Raw genomic sequence first — 26,795 nt, 5'->3', positions numbered from 1 at the left:
TATTTCTTTTTTTACTTTCTTAAATTTTTTTGGTTGTTTTTTGGTTTGTGTTATCTTTCAAAACATGACTAATATGAAGATATATTTTGCATGACTGCACATGTATAACCTATATCAAAATGCTTAGCTTTTCCAAGAGGGGAGAAAGGAGAGGGCAAAAAATTGGAATTCAATTTCTTAAAAATGAATGATAAAAATTGTTTTAATATGTAAATGGAAAACACAGAATATTGAATAAATATATTTTAAAATTTCAGGTCTTTTTCTTGAAGCATATTTTTTTTAATGTATGTGCACACACATACTCACTAGCATTGCGATAGGGAAGGACTGACTATTCCTTCATAAGAAGTAAAATTTCCATTCTCCAGTAAGGAATTTTACAGCTATTTTCTGTTCCTAATACAAATTAAGGAAAGCCTTAGAATAAAACATTTTAATGTTTTAATGTAAATTGAAAAAACACTGGATAAAATGGAGATACCTACCTCAAACCTATTTAAAAGACATAAAATACATGAGTGTAAGAAATTTCAGTTGGGGGTACATGTGCACTACTGTTTCAATCAAACAACATTTACAATTATGTCACTGAGATAAGTTTAACCTTGTCATCTTACTTCAATGTTAAATATCTCCAGATGAAGTACCTTACCATAATGGACATGTTGTAACCATTTATGAATAGTTTTACTAATCTGCAGTCAATCTTACACAAAGTCTCATCCTCCAGAAAAAAATCATTTGTTTTAAGAAGGGAGAGATGATTACTGATTCCCAACACTCAAAACCATTGGTTTTCATGCAGTTTTTATTTTACACCTTTCACTTTTAATTAGTCTTGATTCCTATTAATCTTTGGATATATACCATCCATCAATCTTTGTCCCTAGATTTCAGCTAAGCTTGGGTCCTCCTAAATAGATCTGGATATGAAAAGGCATATTTGGTCAGGTAAAAGGGTTAGGATAAATAAAGCCATGATTAGTATTAATATAGAGAATATGTCTTCAGAGGTGGCAACAACAAACCTGGAACTGGACTTCAAGTCTTCTATTCACACTTCAGGCAACCCCTAATGACAACCCACCATGATATTTGTGTATACACCAAGTAGAAAGTCTACATTTTCATAAGAAATGAAAAATTTAGGGAATGCATGATGAATAAACAGTTTTTAGCTCCAACTTTGCTAGGCACTGGAGTATCCAAAGACAAAAAATGTAACAGCCTATTTATTAAGTACCTGTTGATGTGATGCTGCATGGTGCCAGGAAATTACAAAATAGAAAGTTTAAATAGGAGAGATTCCCTGCTGCTAGTCAATCAGCCAATTAGCATTTATTAAACACATATCATGTGTCAAGCACTGTGCTAAGCACTAGGGATTCAAAGAAGCTCAAAAGACAGTCCCTGCTCTCAAAGAGTTCAAGATCTGGTGACGTGATCAACATGCAAACACTTTGAGCCCTCTGGTCAGCTATGATTGTAATACACCCCACAGAGTGTGGAGCTTGTGGATTCTGGGGAAACATGCTGAAGGACTTGATTCCTTCAGGTGACATAGTAAACCATGGATGTCTCTTAATCTCTCATCACTCATGGCAGTGAGATCAAGGCCTTGAATCTATTGTAACAGAGAGATCGCTTCAGCTTTCCCTCTTTTCTTTTCTCTCTCAAGGACGTATGACCTCTCTGTCTCTGTCTCTGTCTCTGTCTGTCTCTCTCTCTCTCTCTCTCTCTCTCTCTCTCTCACACACACACACACACACACACACACACACACACACACACACACACACTTTCTGTGAAGAAGGGTGGATGGAGTTCAGGGAGATGAGCAGGCATTGCTGCTCATGATGACACATGGTATCTAGAACCCAGCCTTAGTTAGATGACATGAAGCCTGGCCCTCTCTGGCTATCTCTTCTCCTTTGAATTTCTTGCCCTGATCAGAACTGAATAAGCAGTGATTCTAAGACATGGAGTTTTCAGAAGTGGCTACATAGGGAGTAAAGAATTCCTTGACTCCTGAATGACTGTCACATAACAGTCACTTAATAAATGATGATTAATTGATTCTTTGATTGATTATGTATCACTGATATTAATGATGGTGTGGTTACCGATCTGGAGACAGAAATCTTGGAGAATTAAGTCAACAGGGCCTTAGGAAGTATTGCTAACAATAAGGTTAATGCAGGTGATGGAATTTCAGCTAAATTAGTTAAAATCTTAAAACATGATGCTACTAAAATGCTACACTCAATAAATCAGAAAATTTGGAAAATTTGGAAAATATCAGTTTATGTCCCAGTCCTAAAGAAGGGCAATGCCAAGGAATATTCAAATTATTGAACAACTTTACTCATTTCACACACCAGCAGGGTTATGTTTAAGATTCTGCAAGCCAGGCTTCAGCAATATGTGAACTCAGAATTACCAGAAGACTAGGCTGGTTTTCAAAGAGCTAGATTTCAAGGAGCTAGAAACCAAATTCCCAACATGCGCTAGACTAAAGAGAAAGCAAGGGAAAAATATTCACCTCTGCTTCATTGACTAAACTACTACCTTGGACTATGTGGATCACAACAAAATGTGGAAAGTCTTTAAAGAGGTGGGAATATCAGATTACCTTACTTATTTCCTGGGAACCTGCACGTGAATCAAGAAGCAACAGTTAGAACCAAATATGGAACAACTGATTGCTTCAAGATTGAAAAAGGAGTATGACAAGGGTATGTAATGTCATCTTATTTATTTAACTTACACACAGAGTACATCCTGTGAAATATCAAACTGGATAAATCAAAAGTCAGAATTGAGGTTCCTGGAAGAAATATCAGCAATCTCAGATATGAAAACAATATCACTCTAATAAGAAAGTGAGGAACTAGGAAGCCTCTTGATATGGGTGAAAGAGGAGAGTGTTACAGCTGGCCTGAAGTTTAACATGAAAAACAAACCAACAAAAAACTACCTAAGAAAACTAGTCTGATCACTGCCTAGCAAAGAGAGAGAAGAAATGGAAGTAGAGTCACACTTTATATTATTGGGCTCCAAAATTATGGCAGGTGGCAACTGCAGCCATGAAATTAAAAGATGCTTGCTCCTTGGAAGGAAAGCTATGGCAAAATCTAGATAGCATACTAAAAAGCAGAGACATCACCTCGCTGATAAAAGTCCAAAAAAGTCAAAGCTACAATTTTTCCCAGCAACAATGTATGACTTTGAGAGTTGGCCTGTAGGGAAAGTTGAGCAGAATTGACACTTTTGAATTGCGATGCTGGAGAAGACTTCTGAGAGGCCCTTGGACAGCAAGACTAAGTCAGTCAATACTTAAAAAAATGAACCCAGAATACTCATTGAAAGGACAAGTAATGAAGTTGAAGCTTAAGTACTTTGACCAAACAATGAGAAGATGGCACTCACTGGAAAAGACCCTGATGTTGGGAAAGATTGAAGGCAAAAGGAGAAGGGGGCAGCAGAGAATAAGATGGATAGATAGTGTCACGGAAGAAATGAATGCAAGGTTGGACAGATTTCTGAGAGATAGTGGACAACAGAAAGGCCTGGAGTGCTGTGGCCCATGGGGTGACAAAGAGTCAGACATGACTGAACAATGACAAAAAACAAAATGTGAGAATCCCCTGACAGAACGCAGGAAGTTCTGAGGGAAGACCTCCATCATCAGGAGGTTCAATCTTAGGGCTTCCTTGCCAGAAGATATGGACTTGAAAGGAGACAGTGCAGAGCCAAGGCAAAGAGGAAATCTCAATTCACTTGTCCCATAAAATGCCTCATGCTTTCATATTTGAAATCTTAACATCCCAGGAACATATAACAGTGTTCATAACTTACTGTTGCTTCCTTAAGCCTTTGTCAGTGTACTTCTTAGAATTCTGCGTGCAAAAACTAGACAGTTGCCGTAGACAGTTGTTTTATTCACTGGGTATGATACATTTTAGGGGAGACCCAACCATGAGGCAAAGCTAACTTTTGAAGGTTTCTCCTGTGTTAGAGTGTAAAGAGGTAGAGAGCCTGAGAAGAAAAGAGTCTGATCCTTCTCCAGGGCCAGGTTCTCCTGAGACTGAACCTCTCCTACACAGACAGACACACAGGGGAGAGGGAGAGGGAGAGAGAGAGAGAGAGAGAGAGAGAGAGAGAGAGAGAGAGAGAGAGAGAGAGAGAGAGAGAGAGAGAGAGAGAGAGAGAGTCTGAAAAGAAAGCGGTCCTTTAGTCGGAGAGAGAAAAAGAGACCTATCTCCTGGCCCTCCACAGTCCTAGTACAAGAATGCTTTATTTACAAATGCGCCTGCTTTCAAAGAGTTTAGGGAAGGTTCAGAGGTAATCATCATCCCAGGGTGCGCCAGCCCACACTCTTTGCATGTATTAGCATATACAAAAGGTGGTGAGAGAGAAGTGAAAAAAGGAAATCTGAACAACAACAAAAAAAAATTTAGGGGGAAATTAATGAGCTCAGATTGAATGATGATGAAATGGAGGTATTAATTGACTGACTATTTCAGGGTGAGATATTCTAAAGACAGCTGAACATATAGAGTAAGTGAATCTACTGAGGGATAACGCATAAAGACAGAAGGACACAGAGGTTTTTGGGGAAACCCAATATAACAGGTTTCTTTTAAGAAGGGTAGGCAAATCTTGTTCACAACAAATTCACTACTATTAAATTTATATTGTTTTTAAAAAAAGAAAAAAAATGATTACCCAAGAGGCTAGAGTGAAGTTAAGGTGGAATCTTATTTCTTTAATCCATTGTGAACATAGTTAAAGGAGAAAAAAAATCCACATACATATTTAGGAAACTATACATCTATAAAAAACAGGTTAAATAAAAACGCGATACTATATCTGGACTTGGACTAAAACATCTAGAATTTAATCAAAGATGCAATTTGTGGTTTCAGATGCTGCTTTCAAATTAATAAGCAAACGCATTTGTGTTCCATGGTATGTTTGTTAATATGTTTACTAAAGTGATGAGAATAATTACAGCCTTTGAAAGAATGAATGCCTGAATTTGCATATTCAATATTTTATCCAAAAATAGCTAGTTAGGCTTCAGCAATAATTGCTGAAGATATAAATGAGTTAAACTGTGATGCTGCTGAAAACGCTTTGGTCTAATGGTTTTTATTACAGTCTCCTTTTCTCAGTCATTGATAAATTCTTTAAGCATTTGGCTTTAAGAAAACAGAGGCCAGATCCACTCTGATTATCATAATACCACAGGTGGATTTTTCACCTGTACGTATAAAAGAGAGAGGGAGACAGACTGTCCCTAGAAAGGTACATTACAAATAAAAGCGAAGTTTGTGCTAATTTTAATGAAGTTTTGTTGTTGTTCAATCATTTCAATCATGTCCAATTCTTTGTGACTCCATTTGGGGTTATCTTGGCAAGGATACTGTAGTGGTTTGCCATTCCCTTCTCCAACTCATTTTACAGATGAGGAAACTGAGCCAAACAAGGTTAAGTGAATTTCCCAGGGTCACACAACTAATAAGTGTCTGAAGCCAAATTTGAACTCAGGAGGATGAGTGAGTCTTCCTGACTCCAGGGCCTGACACTCCACTGTACCCTCTAGCTGCCCCTTAATTTTAGTGAAGAGATGATAATGAAATTGAGTCTCTTATCTTATAACTAGTAATCTGCCAAGGTGAGGTAATAACCCTTAATTACATTACATCTAAGAAAACAAAATAGTGGCTCAATTCACTTAGGCCACTGAATTCTTCTAAAGTACTTCAAACAAGCTAATCTACATCTGAAATCTCTCAAATGAAATACAAGTTATGGAAAATATAAATGTGAATCTATACATCCAAACACAGAGATATATGATTGTATATATTTAGCAGTGGACTTCTTGGTTCCCTATTTCTCTTCTAAAGGAGATCTAACAAATGATATTCCATAACTTTTCCCTTGAGAAAGTCAATGCTTTTTAAGAATATTCCTCTTACAGGAATTATGTCAGTTTAGGTTGGGTTTATTATGCAACAGAGGCAGCCATACTCACCTGAAGTAAACTATGGGGTTTAATGAATAACACAACAAACCAGGATGCTCCAAAACAAGCAGTTAACAAGATATCACTGCCCCCTTCTAGGTTTCTGCCTTTTTTCTTGACTAAGGAAATGAGGTTACATGGTAATTGCTTCCAGAGAAGCTCAGTTCTCTCTAGACAACAACCACTGCTATATGGCCCATCGATTTTAGGGTCTGTGAAATTTACACAAAGACAGATGACGAGAGCTGATTCCTCTGAAAAAACATACTATTGTAGATAAGACTAACCATAGGGTTGCACTAATGGATAACAAGCAATTACCAGTCTTATTTATTCAGTTGGAAACGTTGCCTCCATTTAATTTGCGTGCCTTGTGCTTATTCATTTCCCTCATTGGGCAAAGGGAGCTTGGATCTCATGGACCTGCATAGACACATCTTATAAAGAAATGAATAAAAGTACGAGGAGCTCTAATAAGCTGCCTCTCAGTTGGTAATGATGCTCGGAATTAAAACACACACACACACACACACACACACACACACACATCTATACAGATCACAAGTTGGAGTTTTCTGTTCATTGTCCATTTAAAGCTAGAAGGGAACTGAAGGGCCCTTTAGTCAAACACTTTTGTTTTACTAAACAGAAACTGATGACCAAAGAGCCATAGCCCAGAGCTGGTCAGTAGCTGAACTAGGGTGGATGGCCTGGTCCTTTGACATGAGGTCGAGCGCTCATGCAATTAGACTGCAATGCCTACACTACAAAACAAAAATCAAATAGAACATTGCAATGAATGCTTCCCTAAATGTGTTTTAGTTATAAATATATATGTATTCATATGTGTGCATATGTGAATAGAATATGTCCATGCATACATATGCACAACACATGCATGGATGGCCATATTTGTATGATAGATATCTTCTTGTGACATCATTCAAAATCTACATGTACACATGTATGTACAGATACATATACACAGTATGTCATAGATTCATTTAATGTCTTTTCTATATTAGTCAATATAGAAAATGTGACTATATATTTTTATATTAACTATATTTAAATAGAAAACTTTATTTTCTATATTAATCAAATTTCAACAGCAAAGAAACCCTTGACATGTTTTAAAGCATGGGTACCCCTAAGGATAACTTTTTTTTTTAAGCACTATAGGCAATTACAATTAGATTAAATAGTAATTAACCTTTAAATTTAGGCTTAGGGGCACAGGTAGGGGAATGCAAAAGAGAGAATAAAATTCTCAATTAAACCTTAAGACAAGTAATTTCTCATGAGGATTGTTGAACTTTTGGAATCCTAATGTGGACAATTAAGAGTTCCTTTTATCCAGTGGGACAATAACAAGAGACAAGCTTTGATCTAAGCCTCTCTCAGGACAGAGCCAGCAGGAGAAGCTAGAGGCTCCTAAGAAAAGTTCTATACAGCTGTTAAACTTTGCCCTTTCATTAACCAGAAACCAATTAACTATTGAACACATACTGGAGAGTTTCGCACTGCCTCTCATGATTGATAATTCTTATAGAAATAGCTTGCAGAACCATTTCAACTAAGGTCTAGACATGGAAGAACCCTTGGTGGCTATGTGGTCCAGCCACTTTATTTTACAAATAAGGAAACAGGGCAAGAAGAGGTGGTGTGACTCAGTGAAGTCACAGGTAGTCAATATCAGAAGTAAAATTTGAAACACAGGTTCTGGAATCTTGGAGCTAGTACTCATTCTTCCCTCCCAGGACAAACACAAGTGGTAGTAAATGACTTAAAAAAAAGCTGTGATAATGCACCAAGTATATATAGCCTTCATTTTATTCTACAAAACCAATTTATGTTCTCCTTTTCCATTTGCCCTTCACCTATTGCATGTGGACAAGATTTTTGGGTAAGCTCTGAAAGATAATACAAAAGAACAGGCAAACAGATTTACATCAGAAAGACAGGACAGCTATGGGAACAAGATGCCAAAGAATTTTATTTAATCCAACATAAAAAAAGTGACAAGGAGAGAGAGCTCAGACAGAACTAAAGCTGTCATCTAAACAGATAAGGTTGTGATTACAACCCACAGTTTTCTATACTTAATTTACTCTCAGGGATCAGCAGGGTCTTTTTCTTCGTTAGAGAACGTCTTCAAGAATTGTGAGCAGATACACCTTCTGAAGAGAGTATTATTCTCCAACCAGAAAAGGAAAGAGGATTTCCCTGTAGTATTTAAGCCCCTCAATTACTAATAAAGGGAAAACCACCGTTTCACTGAATTCCCTGTTTGATAGATCTTTGAACTTTAAAATAGCATTAACGGGACGGATAAATATTTCCTACCCTTTAGTCACATGGTAAGGTTGCGTTTTTCTTAATGCCTTTACTAATGAGTTAAAATGGAAAATTTATTTTACTCTAAATGAGAAATCAATTCAAGGTTTAAATTTCCTGACCCCTATCTTCTAAATCATTGCCTATAACACTAGGAGAACTTCCCAGAACAACAAACTGCGAAAGTGCTGAGGTTTCCTTATCATCACCTTGCCCAGATCATTGATTTCTGAAAGGAACTGTGCAAGTTATTGCATAACTGGATTCACCAAGATAAAATTATCATAAGGATATTTTAGCATTCCTAAGCTAGGACTTTTGACTGCCTTGCAAAATCTGAAATGTTTAAGGATAAAAGAAGACATATTTAGAGATTCACATCAAAGAAGGATAAGGGTTTTAGAACCAAATGATATCTTGTAATTAGTAGTTCAGAGGGATGATAATGTCTATTTAGCCCTAAGTGTGATTTGATACTGTTATGGTCTTTGAGTAAGAAGTTGGACTTGAATTACACATGGACATTCTTGAAGGTGGTAAGATATTCACTGAAATGAAGAAGATAGGACCATATGATCTACATGAGAGGTAGGAATCTATAGCTACCACCCAGGACTTAACAATTATTTGCCTTCTCAATGATGGTGGATGGGGAGTGAATGTGGAACTCAAAGCTTTAAAAATGAATGTTAACAATTATTTTTACAGGCAACTAGGTAAAAAAGATATATAGGCAATAAGGTATAGAAATCTATCTTACTCTACAGGAAAATAGAAGGGAAGGGATGAAGGGGATAATAGAAGGTGATAGAAGGGAGGGCAGATTGGAAGAAAGGATAATAAGAATACATGCTGCCCTAGGATGGGAGGAGGGGCAAAATGGAGAAAATTTGAAATTCGCAATTTTGTGGAAGTAAATGTTGAAAACAAATAAATTAAAAAGTAAAAACAATAGTAGATCAATCAAAATAAAGGCCTACGGAAATAATGAATTCAGTTTAAAAAAATGCCAGGGGAAGTCTCAAGTCCTTCAACCAATTTCGTGTTCAAGTTTATCCCTTACTCCTTGAAACAAGATGAATGCTAGGGAGTTGGTGTGGAACAGTACATAGAACATTGGTCTTTGGTTCAGTTCTCAGCTTTGACAAACACTGACTGAGTGATCCAAAGCACTTCAGTTTTTGATGCTCTATGCAACTGTCTTAGACTGCAAGTAGAAAAGAAGATGCTGATTAGTATAGGCTATCACAGGTCTAGCTGAAGATACATTCCTTATGTTAGCTCTTCATGTAAGCCCCTTGTTGACTCTCTATCCATTATCTTTAAGAGGGGCATGGTCTGCTTTAGGACTAAATAGAATAATGTATATTTGAAAGTGAATATACATTTATTACACATCTGTACATATATATAACATGTACACAGGGATTAGGAAAGGAAGGCAAATAAAAGAGCACAAGGTGTACAAGAAAAATTGTTAAGACTTCACTTATTGAAAAGAAGGTTCTGGGAAGATGGCTGAGTAGGTCAGAAAATTCCAGATTTCCCTCACAAACAAAACAAAATAGCATCTCTGTGTGAATGGAGAGCTATAAAAATAAGTAAGAATTGGGGCAGAACAGAGATCCTCCTGGGGCAATCAGGGAAGATCTGAAAAAAAATCCCAGAACTGAAGTTTGGACCCTTCAAAGTGGAAAAACCTCCAGGACAGTGCCACTGAAACTACAAGTGGCAAATCCTGGGACTAGCTTAGTTGGGAGGTAGCCTTGGCTCCAGCCACATGAATTTTCACCTTCCAGATAGTGTGGGAAGTCTGTCACCTAAGCAAGGGGAGATTGAGGGAACCTCTGCTGGTAAGGGACACCAGGCCCACCTGTGCTGCTGAGAAGTATCAGTAGTCCAGAAGGAACCAGCACACACCCCAGTGAGTGCAGAAGCAGTGGGGCAGGAACTAGTTTATGTGGGCATTAAGGAACACAGAGTTCTGTTTCCAGAACAAGGGAAAGAACTGAAGGAAGATATGAGGACAAAGGCACCATCCTCCATGCTCTAGGCTAGAGGTGATTACAATAAAAAGCTGCTACAAAAAAAAAAATGAGTAAGCAAAGGAGAAAGAACCCAACTATAGACAATTATTATGGAAACAGAGCAGACTCAGAAGAGATGAACTTAAGCAAACCAAACCAAATAACCAAACAAAAAACCCTCCCCTACCCGAAAGAATAATGTCAAATGGTCACCTGTCCAAAAAGAATAAATAGAAAAAACTTTTCAAAATACTTTAAAAATCAAATGAGAGAGATTGAGGAAATTTTTAAAAATAAGAACAATACAAGAAGGACAAGATTTTGTACAGAAAGTCAACCAATTGAGAAAGGAGATCCTGAATCATATGGAAGAAAATGACTCCTTGAAAATTAAAATTGGGCAAGGGAAAGTCAGTGAAGTTATAAAAGACCAAAAAATGATAAAACAAAATACAAAGAATGAAAAAATAGAAGAGAATGTGAAACATCTCAGAAAAACACCTGATCTGGAGAACAGATGAAGAGGAGAAAACAGAATAATAACCAGATGACCTGAAAGCTGCAATCAAAAACAGAATGTTGACATGATAATGAAAGAAATAATTAAAGAAAATTGTCCTGAAGTGTTAGAACAAGAGGGCAAAGTAGAAAGAGAAAAAAAAAAATCCACTGATCACCACCTGAAAGAGATCCTATGAGAAAAACCTACAGGACTATCGTGGTTAAATTTCAAAACCCCCCAGCTCAAGGAGAAAATACTAGGAGCAACAAGAAAAAAAAAAAACAATTCAAATATGGCAGAACCACAATTAGAAACATATGAGACCTAGCAATGGTGACACTAAAAGATCACATGTCTGCAAGTACTATATATCAAAGAACAAAAAAACTGGAGTTGGGGCTAAAAGTATCATACCCAGTAAAGGTAAGCACAATTCTAAGTGGGGAAAAAACCAAAAACATTCAATAAACTTCAAACTTTTAGGATTTTGTTGTAAAACAACAACAACAAAACAAACAAACAAAAACAACAACCTGAAATTAATAGAAAATTTGACATACAAGTTCCAAGAGAAATATATAAGGTGCAGATAAAGACTAATTACAAGGGACTCAATAAGGACAGAGTATTCACTTTTTATATGAGGAACTATAAAACATATTCTAAGACTGTTATTAGTAATTGGGTAATCCAAAGGAAAGACTGGGGTAGACCTGAGTATGATATGGTTATATTAAAAAAAAAAACTGTTTAGGAAAAAGAAAAAAAGGGTAATTATCTTATACAAATGAGATTTGGAAACTGATGGTGGAATTACATGGGGAAGGAGGGCTGGTATTTCTGGAACCCTACTCTCATTGGGAATGGGATAAGAGGGAACAATACATATGTATCTAGAAAGGTATAGAAGTGTTCTAAATTAAGAAACCAAAGGATAAGGGGATAGGGAGGAGGAGAGGATAAAGGACGAAATGTTAGAGGGAACCCTACTCACATCAGATTTTGGATTAAAGAAAGAACAATGCATACATTTAGAAGAGAATAAATATGTTTTAAATTCATAAAGAAATAAAAGGGAATAGGATAAGGGGGATACAGAAGGATGGTTAGATTAATAGGAATGGGATAAAGAAGGAATAACATATATATGAAAGACTATAAAAATTCAAATTCAGACAGAAACAAGAGTGTAAGGGGGAAAGGTAGGGGACAGCATAAGGGACTGATCTTTGGAGGATAGGTTAAAGAACAGGAGAGCATGTAATAGGTACAAGTAAAGTAGAGAATTCAGCAGGGATAGAAAATAAGAGATACACATAAAGATAAAACAAGATCAGAAGTAGAATTTATTAGGGAAAAAAGGGGTAGTAATCATGATCTCAGACAAAGTTAAAGCTACAATAGATTTAATCAAGAGAAAAATAGGGAAACTACATTATATGTCAGTCATATTAATCAGGATTGTTTTAGACTATTTAAAATAACTAGATGGAATAAAGTTAGAATATTGCTGTGGTGTAAGAAATGATAAGTTGGTGGACTTAGAAAAATAGAGAAAGACTTAGACTTATGAAGGAAGATTATCCACCCTCAGAGAAACAGAGGTGTAGGCTTCATGTCCCTTCTTTCAGTCTCTTTGGAATCTGGAAGCAAAACCTGGAATCTAGTATGAACTTAGGTTACAGGCTAAATGCAGTCCCAACGGGAAGATTCATCATTGGATCCCCATAAGTTATTCAGTTTCTTAAAGAAGAACATTTGGAAGGAAAGTATTTCTACATTTTCTCCGTGTACCTTTCATTGAAATGAACCAACTCTAACATCTTCCAAAAAGTTTTCTGAATCAAAGAACTCACTGGAAAACAACCATTTTGTCAACAAGATTCCTTTCAGTGAGATGACAGAGCATCCCTGGTCACTACTTGGAGTTTCTTCCTCCTCTGGACATTTTGATAAGGAGGAAAAAAGTTCTGGAAATATCTTGTTATTTTGTATATTATTTTCCTTCTAAACTCAGTAAGTTTCAATACTCTTTACATGATGTATCTTTTTAATTTTTATCTTATTTATTAGTTATGTATCAAATTTTCTGACAAGTTTATGGTGTACTACATAGAATTTCTAACATGAAAATATTTTTCATGTACTGCAGTGTTATGCTACTGTGGGGAAACAGAGGGCAAACAAAAATAATCTTTCATAGATGTATATAAATATATATCTATATATGAGAATGATTATAGGTAAATAAGTGTATGTAAATTGAGTATGTACGGATATAGGTATGGATATATATGTTTCTGTGTATGTGGGGGGGGGGTATCCACACTTAATCATAGCCTTCTTGGAGGTGGGAGTGAAGAAGAGGAGAAAAGAACAAAATATAAAGTCCACAGCAGAGAACAAAAGAAAACTTACAAGAAAACAAAGAAATGATGGACAGCTCCGAACACAATGTGCAGTATTTATTATATAGGTTTTCTTGAAATGGAAATTTATTGCTATATATTTTGAATTCTTTCTTGCATTCTGCAGTGTTCATGGCAATGTTTTTTTTTTTCTTTTCTTATTGTGTATTTGAATTTAAAATAAATTAACTTAATTAAAGACTCCACTCATTGAAAACTTGGGGAAATTTAGGAAAAAGGGCATTAGACCAAATTTACCTATCTACTAACCATAACAAAATGGATTTGCTCAATTAACAGCACAAACACAAAGTTTACTGGAGTGATATCTTAAGATCTACAGTCAATAATTGTTTAAATCAATATCACTATATGTAGCAATGCAAAGTGAAATGAGCAGAAAAAGAACTTTGTACATAGTAATAGCAACACTGCACAATGAACAACTGTGAATGATGGTTATTCTCAGGAATGCAATGATCCAAGACAATTCTGAAGGATTTATGATGAAAAATGCTATCTACTTTGGGGGTAACAGGGGTCGATCTGAATACAGATCAAATCACTATTTTTTTTTTTTACTTTATTGTATGTGTGTGTGTGTGTGTGTGTGTGTGTGTGTGTGTGTGTGTTTGTGTATGTGCTTTGGTCTGTGCTTTCTTTCACAACATGACTAATATGGAAATGTGCAAGACTGCACATGAATAACCTAATTCAAATTGCCTGCCTTCTCAATGAAGGGGCAGATGAATGAGGGAGAAAATTTAGAACTCAATTAAAAAAATAATGTTAAATATTGTTTTTACATGTAATTGGAAAAAAATTAAACATTTATTTAAAAAAAAAATTAAAGCAGTATCACAGAAACCACAAACAGAAGGCAATCATTGAAGTTATGAGTTTCAGTTACTCCTCCTTATTTGAGGGGTTCTGCAGTACTCCTGAGCTCCACGTAACCAGCAGAATGTCATCCACAACTACTCCCTTATACGTTACTTGGAACCATGACACTTCATCTTTACTCTGTCCATTTCTCAACCAGTGGCCTTCCATTGTACTGAAATCACCATTGCTATTGGCCCTAAAAAGGTGTGTTAAAGAACGACTTTATTCTCCCCCTCAATATTTTAGCTATTTCCAAGACCTTAACCCCCTTCCAAGGCCACCTTTGCCTTTCATGCTTTGTCTCCCTCATTAGGCTGAGACGTCCTTGAGGATGGGGACTATCTCTTTGGTATTTCTATTCTCAACACTTAGTGTACTGCTGGTACACAGTACAAGAGTTTAGTAAATGCCTTTTATTCATTGAAATAGTTTGACGTATGTGAAAGAATTTAAGAATTGTGCAATACTATTTTGTAAGGTACATCATCAGTATCATTTATTTTAAACTACTAAATAGGCAAATTAGAAATAATTTTATCCATTAAAGTTCATCCCTTAAGAGTAATTTTGTTATTTTATTTCCAGTTATTTGAAATTAATAAAATGATATATTTTTAGGTATCTGCATTATAAATTGTCTCTCTAATGTCCTGTTAGTTCAAATTAGCTTGTTTTACTTCTTGGCTTCAAAGATACAATTTTTAAAAATTAAAATTAGGGATACAGAAGATGAAGAAAATACTATGAACATCAATCAGACTTTCTCTGAGCTCCCCAGATCCTCAAAGATTCCTTCATTAATAACTAAACTTTGCTTGGTAAACACTGTTCTAGTTTCCTTAGGCCAAATACAAGCCCACTTCCCTTTGCTATTTAGATTGGAAGTTATGGGGCCCCAGGGATATTCAGTGGGGAAAGATTAATATAGGCATCCTTCACTGTTCACAATAGATTCATTTCTGAAACTTTGAGTATGAATCACATTAAAAAAAATACTATAAATGTACCAGGGAATTCAGAGGTATGCTCTCGTGAGTTCTTTTGTAAAGGGAATACTCCCTCAAATAGAGCTTTAACTTAAATCAGAATTTTATACCTTTGTTTAGGTTTCAGTGACATTCATTGATAAATACACAGAATTATCCCAAGTCAAGTTACAGCAACCACAGACATGCCATGCTTTGACGTACTACAAAGAAGTTCCAATCACAATTTAAACTATGAGTGTGTTACAGATGCAGATGTTCAAAACTGAGTACTGTACCTGTAATAAGGTGAAGGGTTGCCTTTGGCTTCACAATTCAAAGTAATTTTTTTCTCCTCGGAACCAACCGGGAAAATGCTGTTGCTCGGCTCTCTAATGAACACCGGACCTTGTAAAGTAACATCACCTGTAGGGTGGCACAGGGACAAACTAGGTAAATAAATCCTGGTATTTAATTCCAAATCCATGAACAGATAATAAAACTCAATGAGCAAAATAAGCTTAAAAAATATTGGCAACATTGGTGGGAAATAGAGGCACCTTTTATGGTACCCTAAGTCCAGTTTAGTTAGTTTAGTGAGTTTAAATTACTCTTTCCCAGGCCTTTGGATCTTAGTGCCTTCCCTCTGGGCTTATCTCCAATTTATGCAGTATATATCTTATTTATAAGTAGTAATTTGCATATTATCTGTCATTTTAGACTGTGAACTCTTTGCAAGCAAGAACTTTTTTTTTTGGTATCCCTACTGCTTAGTATATGGCACATGCTGAATAATAAATGCTTGCACACTTAACTTTTAATAACAAATATGAATATTAGTAAGACAGAAAGAGGACTGGTTTAAAAATCATAATAATTCAGACATTCAGACTTTCTTATCAACAAAATAGTAGTAACCTTTTTTCAACATGATTCAAAATAGCCAAGTTTTTATTGGCAAATAAACTATTAGGCTAGATATTTCCTGTCAAAGCACTCTATGTAAAACTGAAGTTTGAAAGCCACTGAATGACCACATTTAATCCTTCTCATAAAACCTGCCACTGCCGACGGATGTAATTCTGAAAGTTGACGATGTTGCTTTGCCATCTTTGAAATGAAAGCACTAAACAATCGGTAGAATCTTTGGTTTATAACTGGAAGCCCTAAGCTGAGACTACAGCTCTTGATTTTTTGATTTTTGCCAAGTTGTCATGCTGATGATGTAGCTGAACTGGCATGGTCAGGCTAAAGAGAGACTGATATTTATGGAGAAGAACACAAGACCTTTGTTATATAAATTAAGAAAGTGAAAAGGTCACATCCTGCCAAATGCTAGTTCCCTCAAATTTCTAAACCTAACTGGGGTCAGTTTATAAAACTAACAAATTTGGAATGGAAATACTTAGATTGTCAAGTCTTTGAGGGCAGGGACTATCTTTTGACCCTTTTTGTAGCCCCAATGCTTAGCACCATGCCTAGCATAAAGTAGGCGCATAATGTATATTTATTGATGGATTGGAAACAGAGAACCTGGGATGAAATCATGCCTGTGATGCCTACTACCTGTATGACTAAGGATAAATCATTGCATCTTCCTCATCTATAACCAAAGCAAGTTAGACTAGATAACCATCCAGTTCTAAGTCTGTGGTCCAATGAATCTATCATCCAACAAAGAGGGTTCTTCATGTTTATATATCTGATGAGTACTCGGCAGCTTATGAGGAGTTCTTGCAGAAATCAGAGGAAATAAACAGACCAATAAAAAAGAGCAAAAAAAAAGTTCATTTTTATTTAAAATGAGAGACACAAAAGACTGACTAGGTTCTAGCTCTTTCATATTTAGATAGAGGAAGTGGGATATATCAATCGCATGCTGATCTTTAGAGTTAGGAAGATATAGGTTTAAATCCATCCGACACATGATAATTGAGTAACCTTTGGCAAATGACTTCAATTCAATTTAATTTAATTGGATTCAATTTAATAAACATTTATTAAGTGCCTAAGATATGGATGTGCCAGGCAATGTGTTCAATCCTGGAGACAAAAAAAGAGGCAAAAGACAGTTCCTGATGTCAAGAAGCACACAATTTCTTTGGGACTCGGTTTCTTCATCAGAAAAGGGGGAAGGTGGATTCAATGACTTCTAAGGTCTAAAGCTATGAAAATATGAACCTCTGTGTGCCCCAGAGAACTCTAGGACTTAGCTACTAATCACTGGCAGAGATAGACCCATATTTGAAGTTTCCTATGTTACACAAGTCACCAATCCTTCTGATTTGCATATTAACACTCCCAAAATTTTAAGAATTAATTTTCTTAGAGGTGTAGGCTTCATGTCCCTTCTTTCAGTCTCTTTGGAATCTGGAAGCAAAACCTGGAATCTAGTATGAACTTAGGTTACAGGCTAAATGCAGTCCCAACGGGAAGATTCATCATTGGATCCCCATAAGTTATTCAGTTTCTTAAAGAAGAACATTTGGAAGGAAAGTATTTCTACATTTTCTCCGTGTACCTTTCATTGAAATGAACCAACTCTAACATCTTCCAAAAAGTTTTCTGAATCAAAGAACTCACTGGAAAACAACCATTTTGTCAACAAGATTCCTTTCAGTGAGATGACAGAGCATCCCTGGTCACTACTTGGAGTTTCTTCCTCCTCTGGACATTTTGATAAGGAGGAAAAAAGTTCTGGAAATATCTTGTTACTTTGTATATTATTTTCCTTCTAAACTCAGTAAGTTTCAATACTCTTTACATGATTTATCTTTTTAATTTTTATCTTATTTATTAGTTATGTATCAAATTTTCTCTGACAAGTTTATGGTGTACTACATAGAATTTCTAACATGAAAATATTTTTCATGTACTGCAGTGTTTTGCTACTGTGGGGAAGTAGAGGAGAAAATTTAAAAAAAGAAAAAAAGGATAAGGAATAGGAAAAAGTATCATTATAATTAACAGCAAGAAAGGCTCTTAGAGCATACTTAGAATTACCAGCCTGAAGTCACACTGGGAGCCATGCTAGGATTTGAACCTAGATTTACTGATTTCAGATCTTGCATTCTACATTGTATTGATTAGATCAGGCAACAGAGCTAATTCTTGTGTTGGGGGAAGGGGAAGGTGAAGGGAGAGAAGTAGAAAAAGTATATATTATAGTAAACTTTCAGCAAATAAATTAAGTACTTGCTGTCAAATGCAGTTAGGCGGTTAAGTGAATAAAATAGACTGGTTCAAATCCTACCTTAGACACTTACTGGCTGTGTGAATTTAGGCAAGTCACTTAACCTTTGTCTGCCTCAGTTTCCTCATCTGTAAAATGGGGATGATAATAATAGCACCTAGCTCAAAAGGTTGTTCCAAGGATCAAATATGTATGAAGTGCTTTGTAAACTTTAAAGTGTTACATAAATGCTATTAAATGACAAGGCTTACATCCCAGTGTATTACCTGTAGGGTCTCAGACAGGATTCTTCAATCTATGCAAATTTTAGTTTCTTCATCTATGGAGTGGGAAGAGTAACACTGTATAATAGTGCTTTCTTGCATTACAGTGTTAATGTGAAGAAAGTACTCTGGAAATCTGGAAGGCTTTTGCTATTCTAATTATAATAATTATTGAAGTGAACCCAGGAGCATTTTTTTCATTATTTAGATTAATAACAAATTTTAATAGTATAAAATTCAGCTGAATAAAGAAATGTCTCCTTTGGAGACAATCAGATCTCAAAATGCAGACTGCAAAATTATTCATGTAGGTACCAATAATATAAATGAATAATTTGGTTTATAGTCTCTATTGCATCAGGTAGGACAATTGCACCCATTTCAGAGAAAGAAACTGATGATATCACAGAACTATTAATAAGATTTAAGGACTTGGGAGGGGCTAGCTGTCTGAGAATAGGCATTTTGAAACTCAGATTTAACACTTCTGAATATCACAGGGACGTTCATATATTTTGGAGCAAAAAGAAAGAGGAAGAAAAAGCATTTACACAGAGAACGGAGACTTCTTTGTTTTCTCCTAAGGTCTCCTTTTAGATCAGGTTAAGAGAACAGAGGACAAAAATCATTGTTCTTGGATTATTTTGGTGTTCCTGGATCAAGGAAATTTATGTAGCCCATTTCCATCAGTCCCAAATTTCCATCTGGGCTGTCTGACCTGCAAAATGTGCAAATGACTCTCAGAGACTGTAGCTGTTAGGCCTGAAGCATCTGAGTTAACTTCTTTATCTCCATCAACACTTTCATGTAACTCCGTGGGTAGACACCTAGGCTTGAAAACGAAAAGTGATTTGGGTTCAAGTCCCACTTTTGACACAATCAATAAGTCCAGAAAAATCTATTCCAATAAAGTGCCTACTCTGTGCCAGACATTGGGCTAATGAAAGAGAAAAACAGTCCCTACTTTCAAGGAGCTCATAGTCCAGGGGTAGGGTGGAGGGCAATATGTGGGCAATTAAGAATAAACAAGACACAGCCAGAAAAAACTGCAGAAAATTTTTAGAGGGGGAAGGCACTAAGATTGGGAAGGACAGGGAAATGGTTCTTTCTGAAGAAGGGTCTTGAAGTGAGACCTGAAGGAAAGAGGGAAGCATACCTGCCTGGATACTACCAGGCAGCCACTGTCTGGCTACGTCACTTAGCCTCTCAATGTCCCCAAGCAACTCTCCAAGATTAAAAAAAACAGAGTAGTTCCAGATCTTTATTATTAAAGAGGGATTCTTCATTGGCTATTCCCTATACTGACAAAATCACAGGTTAGGTATAGAAAAGGCTCAGTGAAATAAAGTGATTACTTATAGCAACTACCGCTACTCTTAGAGAAAACTGGAAATAGCATCTAGTTCCTAGACTTTCTCATCATTTCTCTTTTCATTTGACTACATGAATTTTTAACCAGGGATTGTTTTTCACCAATAGGAAAAAATAGTTGGGAGTAGAGTGGTACAGTCTTAGAGACAGTCCAATTGTAACATGCAACATGCAAAATTTTATATACATTAAGAGTGGGAAGTGAGTCCTTCCTTCAGAAAGTCCAGAGTGCTGAAATGCAAACAGGGACAAAGTTGGCCATGGGGATGCAAGAGCCTCTTTAGAAGTTGGTACCCAGGAGCAAAGCCCCCTTCATGCAAGGTTTGTTATAACCTTGGTTTTCAGTGACTTTTCTTAGCACTCCATCCATTTTCACACAAAATACGGTTATGCACTGAAATTAAAAATCACCTTGCTTACAGGAATGTCAATAATAAATAACTAAAGATGCCATATTAACTACTAGTAAGACTCAAACTCCATGCCTTGGGACTGCTCCTATAAAAGGGAGTAGTCTACAGTCTAGCAATATGCCTTTCCCTGGTTGCAAATAACTGTTTAAAGGAAAAGTATGAATTAGTGATCAGATGTGACAGGTTAGTTTAAGGTTAATTTTCACAAAATACATAAAACCAACTTTGGATTGCCTTACCAGAATTAGAAAACATGAAGATAGACATTTGGGAATAAAATACGAACTGACCCATTAAAAAAAAACAAAAAACCTTAATAGCACACATTCAGATTGTTTTTCTGATCTGTGGGAGAGGATCAGTTTGTTTATTTTTTTTTTCCTTAAGAAGACAGAATTCACCTATCAAGGAACATCACATGCGTTATCCATACTGAAAGAAAGAACACTTGACTTGGCTAAGAGCCTAATAAGAAAACTATGTTCCTTGAATAACCAAATGGAGTCTACATAGCATTTAGATGGATGTTAAACTTTACTTTTTGTGACAGGACCCTTTTGTTTTTGATAGGCCTGTCCAGTTCCACAGCTCCATTTGAGGTTTATGACCTAAAAAAAAAAAGGTATATAACATTTCCGAACAAGACCGATAAGTCCCCAAATCCAATTCCTGAGGTATATTTTTTTCAAACACCCACAGGCTACTAAGAAAAGCTGCCTTTGTGTGTAAGTACAAGCTTTATGAGCTCCTAAGGTAATGTCACTGTAAGAGATCAAGCTGTGGCAGATCAATTCTAATGGCTGCTCTCTATACAATTTTTATGAAGACTGACAATGAAAAATAGATAAGGGAGCCCGGCAGGTGCATTACTTTGCCAAACAGAAATGATATACCCAAAAGAAGGGCAGAGTTTCCTCTGAGTAAGAGAGGAAGGAAATAAACCCATATCCTCCAGTTCATCCTCCCTTTCAGATGCTCCTCTCAGAAGTAGGATTTACATAGAACACAGTATTTTTGAAGCATGAATGACTCTACGATAAAGGCAGCCAGAGGGGGTCTTCTCTTAAAAAAAAATAAGGTAAGTTGGGTTAGTCAGGAAACATTCAAGGCCTGGAACAGTACAAAAGTAAGGAAATCTCAGCACAAGGGTCAGTCATGAAAAATTGAAAACCAGAGGCCAATGAACACATACCACCACCTCCACTGCCCAGAAAATGGATTAAAATTTTTGATGCCATGGGAATCCTTTATTGACAATGTTGCTTTCAAAGATGAGATTATAAAGCACTCAGATAGGTGCAGAGAGAACATTCTCTTTTATAGTATCTGTAACCAAGATGAGAAGAAAATCCATCTCAGAGGAGCGAGGTGGTAAAATTACAAAATCATGAAAACATATTTGAGGATGTATGCAAAGGCAGCTGATGAGGAAAAGATAACAGTACGATGAGGTTAAAAACAAAGATAAGCCCGGCATGTATTCTCTCAGTTTTGATGGTTGGATTTACATGCTTGGAAATATTATTAAACAATTAGTTAAAAACTTAGCTCCCACATCAGTTGGTGAATGAAATATAGTTTCAGTAAAAAGCAATAAACTATTAAAGAAGAAACTTAATTTTCTTAAGTTACTAAATTAAACAACTAATTAATTAACTGCTTTCCCCTTCCCCCCCAATCTGTGACTTCATCAACATGGCAGAGAACTCTCTCCACCAAGGCAGATTGCAACTTTCCAATACCTTATTAAATAAAAATCATGATCAAATAGTCTTTTAGGTAAATATACATTTGGCATTTGGGCCATATGGTCAGCCCATCAGAATTATTCTTTCTGTAGGATAGTTTGAATTCTTGGCAGTTCAGTTTAAGAAAAACAATTCACTGTCTATATTTTATCTTGTCAGAATTTTCCTAATACAATTCAAATAACTTTTTTGGCAAGGTGTTGGTCTACTGTCCAGATTTCACAGGCATACAACAATGAAGTCAGAACAAAGGCTCTGTAGATCTTCAGTCTGGTAAGCAGCTTAATACTTCTTTTCTTTTCACAGTTTCTTTCAGAGTCTCCCAGATGCCTAGCTAGCTCTAACAATGTGTGCATCAGCATGTATATGGAATGCCAAATGTGCATTTGATAGCAGACTGTTTTATGGAGAACTAACACAAGGCATGTACTCACACAGAGGTCAGAAGAAGCGATATAAGGACTTTCTCAAGATCTCTCTGAAGGACTTTAGCCTCAGTTGTGAGGTCTGGGAGAGGCTTGCCCAAATCAAAGAAGGCACAGTGTTTTATGAGCAAAACAGAATCTTAAGATTTGCAAATTGAGAGATATCCCCATCCCGAATGTTTGACCAGACTACTGTGCCCATCCTGTGGTAGAGCCTTCCGAGGTCTTATTGGACTGATCAGCCACAGTTGGACACACTGTTTCCTGACCCCAACATCATGACTGCATTAACCTCTTTGAGTACAAAGACAAACAACTAACGAAAATATAGTTAGCTGCCTAACACAAAGAGATTAAGTGACTTTTCCTGGTTTGAATATCTAGCAAGTGTCAGAGACACAGACAGTGAAACCCAGATCATCCTGATTCTTAATCCAGCGCTCTATCTGTTCTGCAGCCCTAACTCTGCTTCGATATACGATAAATACCACATAGGATCTTAGAATTCCACAGTTGGGAATGACCTCAGTGACATCCATTACAACCCATCCCACAAAAAGAATTTCTAATAATACATAAGACATGTGCATGAAGAAACCCTAAGGTAGCTCATTCTGTCTATGTACAACTCTCATTTTTTACTAAGATTTTGTTTCATTGTGTATGTGTGTATTTGTTTCCCTGACATTTACCTCTTCAAATTCCACCCTTGCTTCCAGTCCTATCTTCTGGGATCAATTAGAAATCTAATTCCCCTTAATGTCTACAATTTTTAAAAAATATATTTGACAATAAGTCCCAGATTCTTCCCTTCTTTAACTTAAACATCCTCAATTCCTTCAAATGGTTCTCATGTACTTTCAATTATGAAATAACCATTATATATTAACCACCTGTTATGAGCCAGTCATTGTAGGAAGTGCTCAGGATACAAATAAAAAGAATGAAATAATTCCAGCTCCCAATGAGTTTACATTCTAATGTGGGAGACAAGAAATATGAATGAGAGAAACTATGAATGATGTAAATATAGTTTATAAATCCATGTATGCATATGAATACACAAAAAAATAAAGAGAACAAGTATTTACTAAGTACTTACTGTGTTTCAGGCACTAAGAATTTTACAAATATGTCATTTGACGTTCACAACAATTCTGAGGTACAGGTTTCATAATTATCTCTATGCTGTAGATGATCAAAGTGAGGCAGACAGAGGCTAAGACTCACCTGGGGTCACACAGCTATTAAGTGTCTGAGGCCAGATGTAAGCTCAGGTCTTCCTGATTTTAAGCTCAGTGTGTTCTCCACTAGGCCAATCAAGTTGCCTCCATAAATACAAGAAACTGTGAGAGGTAGGGTAATAGAAGTTGGAGTGGGTGTTAGGAAAACAAAATCTAAACCAGGGACTCAAGGCACCAGCCTTACTGCCCCCCTCTGGGTATTCTCCAAATTATCAGTATATATCCTCAATCCATAACTGATCATAATATTCCAAAAGTATATGGGAAGTTGTACTCCTTGCTGCTATAAACCTCATCTAGAGTTTGCAGCTAGGTGGCTCAGTGGATAGAATATTGGTCTCGGAGTCAGGAAAACCTGAGTTCAAATGTGACCCCAGGCATTTCAGCTGTATGACCTTGAGCAAGTCACTTAACCTGTTTGCCTCAGTTTCCTCAATTGTAAAATAGGTATAATAATCACACCTACTGTCCAGGGCTATTGTGAGGATCAAATGAGATAGCTGTAAAATGTTAGTGCCTGGTACACAGTAGGCATTATATAAATGCTAGCTTTTAAATTCCTAGAAGTAAACGTAAGCAACCAAGAGCCTGCTTTACACATACCTAACCTTCATTTGCAATATCCATCCTGACTCAAAAGCATTTGTTAATCCGTGAAATGTCTTATGCAGAGAAAGTTATAAGGAACCAGTCTCTGCGCAATGATTCATCTACATGGCAGCAGTGTTGCCTAACATATACAGTGCTGGAGTTAGGAAAAACTTGGTGTTAATCCTGGGAAAGCTGTTTAAACTAACTGAGCCTCAGTTTCCTTATACGTAAAAAGAGTAGATTAGATCAGATTGCCTGGGAGGTCCCTTCTATCCCTAAAACCACAACCCCATGACTTAGAATTTAGCAAAATAATCGCAGTGATGCTTCCTGGTTGTCTATTCCCTCCTCTTAAGAATTTTATACAAAGACTACTCTTTGAATTACTTCAAAAATGATTTCAAGTGACCTGAAATTCTAAGTTAATATTTCATGATTAGGCAAGAGAAACTTCAGCATCAACTAGAAAAGAATCCAGAATGGAGTACTTAAGATGAATTCTTGCTGATATATTAAAATGATCTCATAGCATTTAATATTTACATGCAAATGCATCCATTGTCTTGTTCTAAAAGTTTATTCTAGGGCTTTTGAACCTCCCTGACACCCACGGATAATTCCTTAATGATGTTTAGATGGTTTTTGCCAGATGCTTTCAAGGCCACCCTTCTGAAAGAAGTTAGTAGGTTATGCTAGCTTTTTGTGGGACTGACAATGCTCAGGAGAGAACATGATCGATACAGGTCCATTTACTTACAAAAGGAAAACTCTTACATCTCCCTTTCTATTATATACGACTTCTACAGTGTGTGTATGTGTGTGTGTCTATGTGTGTGCACGGGTGCGCATGTGTATATTGTTCAAAATTTGTCACACTGAACAGTTCTTATAAATAGCACTGAACCGACTTCATTAATCATACCTTTAAAAGCCCGCTTCTCCTATGCAGCTTTCAAGTATTTTAATGGGAATCATCACATCGACAATTCAACACTTTTTGACAAACAAGAGTAGGTCAAGGTTTCTTGGTATTAAGTTGATTCATCCCAGTCATGAGATGGAACGTTGGAGATTGAACTTTAGGTTAAGGTTGGCATTTATCTGCACAAAAAATTATTAAATCTTGAGTTGCAATTGCAACAAAATGTGCCCTGATCAAATCATTCATAGGCAATCACTGAGCATTTGCTCCAAAAGGAGGGATGGGAGGGTAGGCTTTGGAAGACAAAGTGCGAGACCTGGACTTTGGCAACAAGGGGCTCACGGGAGTGAAAGTATGAGACTTAGGGGAATAAGAAAAGTTAGAGCAATAGAAGTCAAACATGAGAGGCAGTCTGGAATGGACGATGGTGCCTGGGGTGGGGAACCTATGGCCTTGAGGCCACTTGTGGCCTTCCAGGTCCTCAAGTGTGGCCCTTTGACTGAATCCACTGGATTCCCATGTGACCTTGAGGCTGCAGGTTCCCCACCCCTGGGATAATCACTGGAGTTAGAGTCAGGAAAAGCTACATTCCTATCTTACTTTATTTACTTATTAGTTTTATGACAGTGGGCAATTCACTTAACCTATTCTCATTTTCCTTTTCTATAAAATAGGGATTATACCAGTATCTATCTCACTGAATTGTTGGAAAGACCAAATGATTTTATAAAATGGAAAGCACTTTGCCCACCTTACCGTGCTAGAGAAATGTTGGCTTTCAGGAATAAAATTACAATGGTAATACAAACCTCCCAAGGCAATATATTACATATTCTCCAAACAGGCTTCAGAGACAAAAGGGGAGGAGTGATCATTGTGGACTGAGAAGCTTTTACAGAGAAGGAAAAGGGTGACAAGTCTTGAAGAATGGGTAGAATTTAAAAAGGCAGAGAAGTAGGGGAAGGATCTTCCACCTCCAAGTTTTTGCACATGCCATGCTCCATGTCTAATGCGCACTCCTCCCTCATTATCACCTCTTTAAAAACATATTCATTGAAGTCTCATTTTGAGGTTGAATTGATTGAAGTTTCAGATGCCACCCAGTATATGAAGCTTTTCCTTATTTATCCCTAAAGTTTGGAGTGTTCTGAAATTATTTTACATTTAGTCATCTGTATACACATTTACAATAACCGTATACATATGGCCAAGTCAAAAGTGAATACTGCAACATTACCAAGAACAAACATAGCTCCAAAAAAGAAATATGAGAAGATATTACCCCTTATCTTTTTGTAGAGGTGGAAGGTCCATGAGTGTGATATCCTATACATATTTAAAAACTTTTTTCAATGCATTGATCATCTGTGCTGATTTTTCTCCCTCTTTTTTCTTTTCTTTTTAGTTTTTCTTTAATAATATTGTTTATTACAAGCCATGAGTCTCTGGGACTAAGAAAAATTA

The 26,795-nt window shown here is 36.5% G+C and overlaps 1 protein-coding gene across 3 annotated transcripts in view; it reads right to left on the bottom strand.

Moving 5' to 3' along the window:
- CNTN3 (contactin 3) overlaps window positions 1-26,795 on the bottom strand; it is a 429,998-nt gene that overhangs the window by 254,997 nt on the left and 148,206 nt on the right. For all 3 annotated transcript variants that reach the window (XM_072598650.1, XM_072598651.1, XM_072598652.1), the window contains exon 3: window positions 15,461-15,587. In XM_072598650.1, the coding sequence (XP_072454751.1) occupies window positions 15,461-15,587 (127 nt within the window). The remainder of the gene's footprint in view (window positions 1-15,460; window positions 15,588-26,795) is intronic.

The sequence above is a fragment of the Notamacropus eugenii genome, chromosome 3 (assembly GCF_028372415.1).
Source record: "Notamacropus eugenii isolate mMacEug1 chromosome 3, mMacEug1.pri_v2, whole genome shotgun sequence".
NCBI lineage: Eukaryota > Metazoa > Chordata > Mammalia > Diprotodontia > Macropodidae > Notamacropus > Notamacropus eugenii.
The sequence above is the reverse complement of the archived record's forward strand: the minus strand, read 5'-3'. Positions and strand labels throughout refer to the sequence as shown.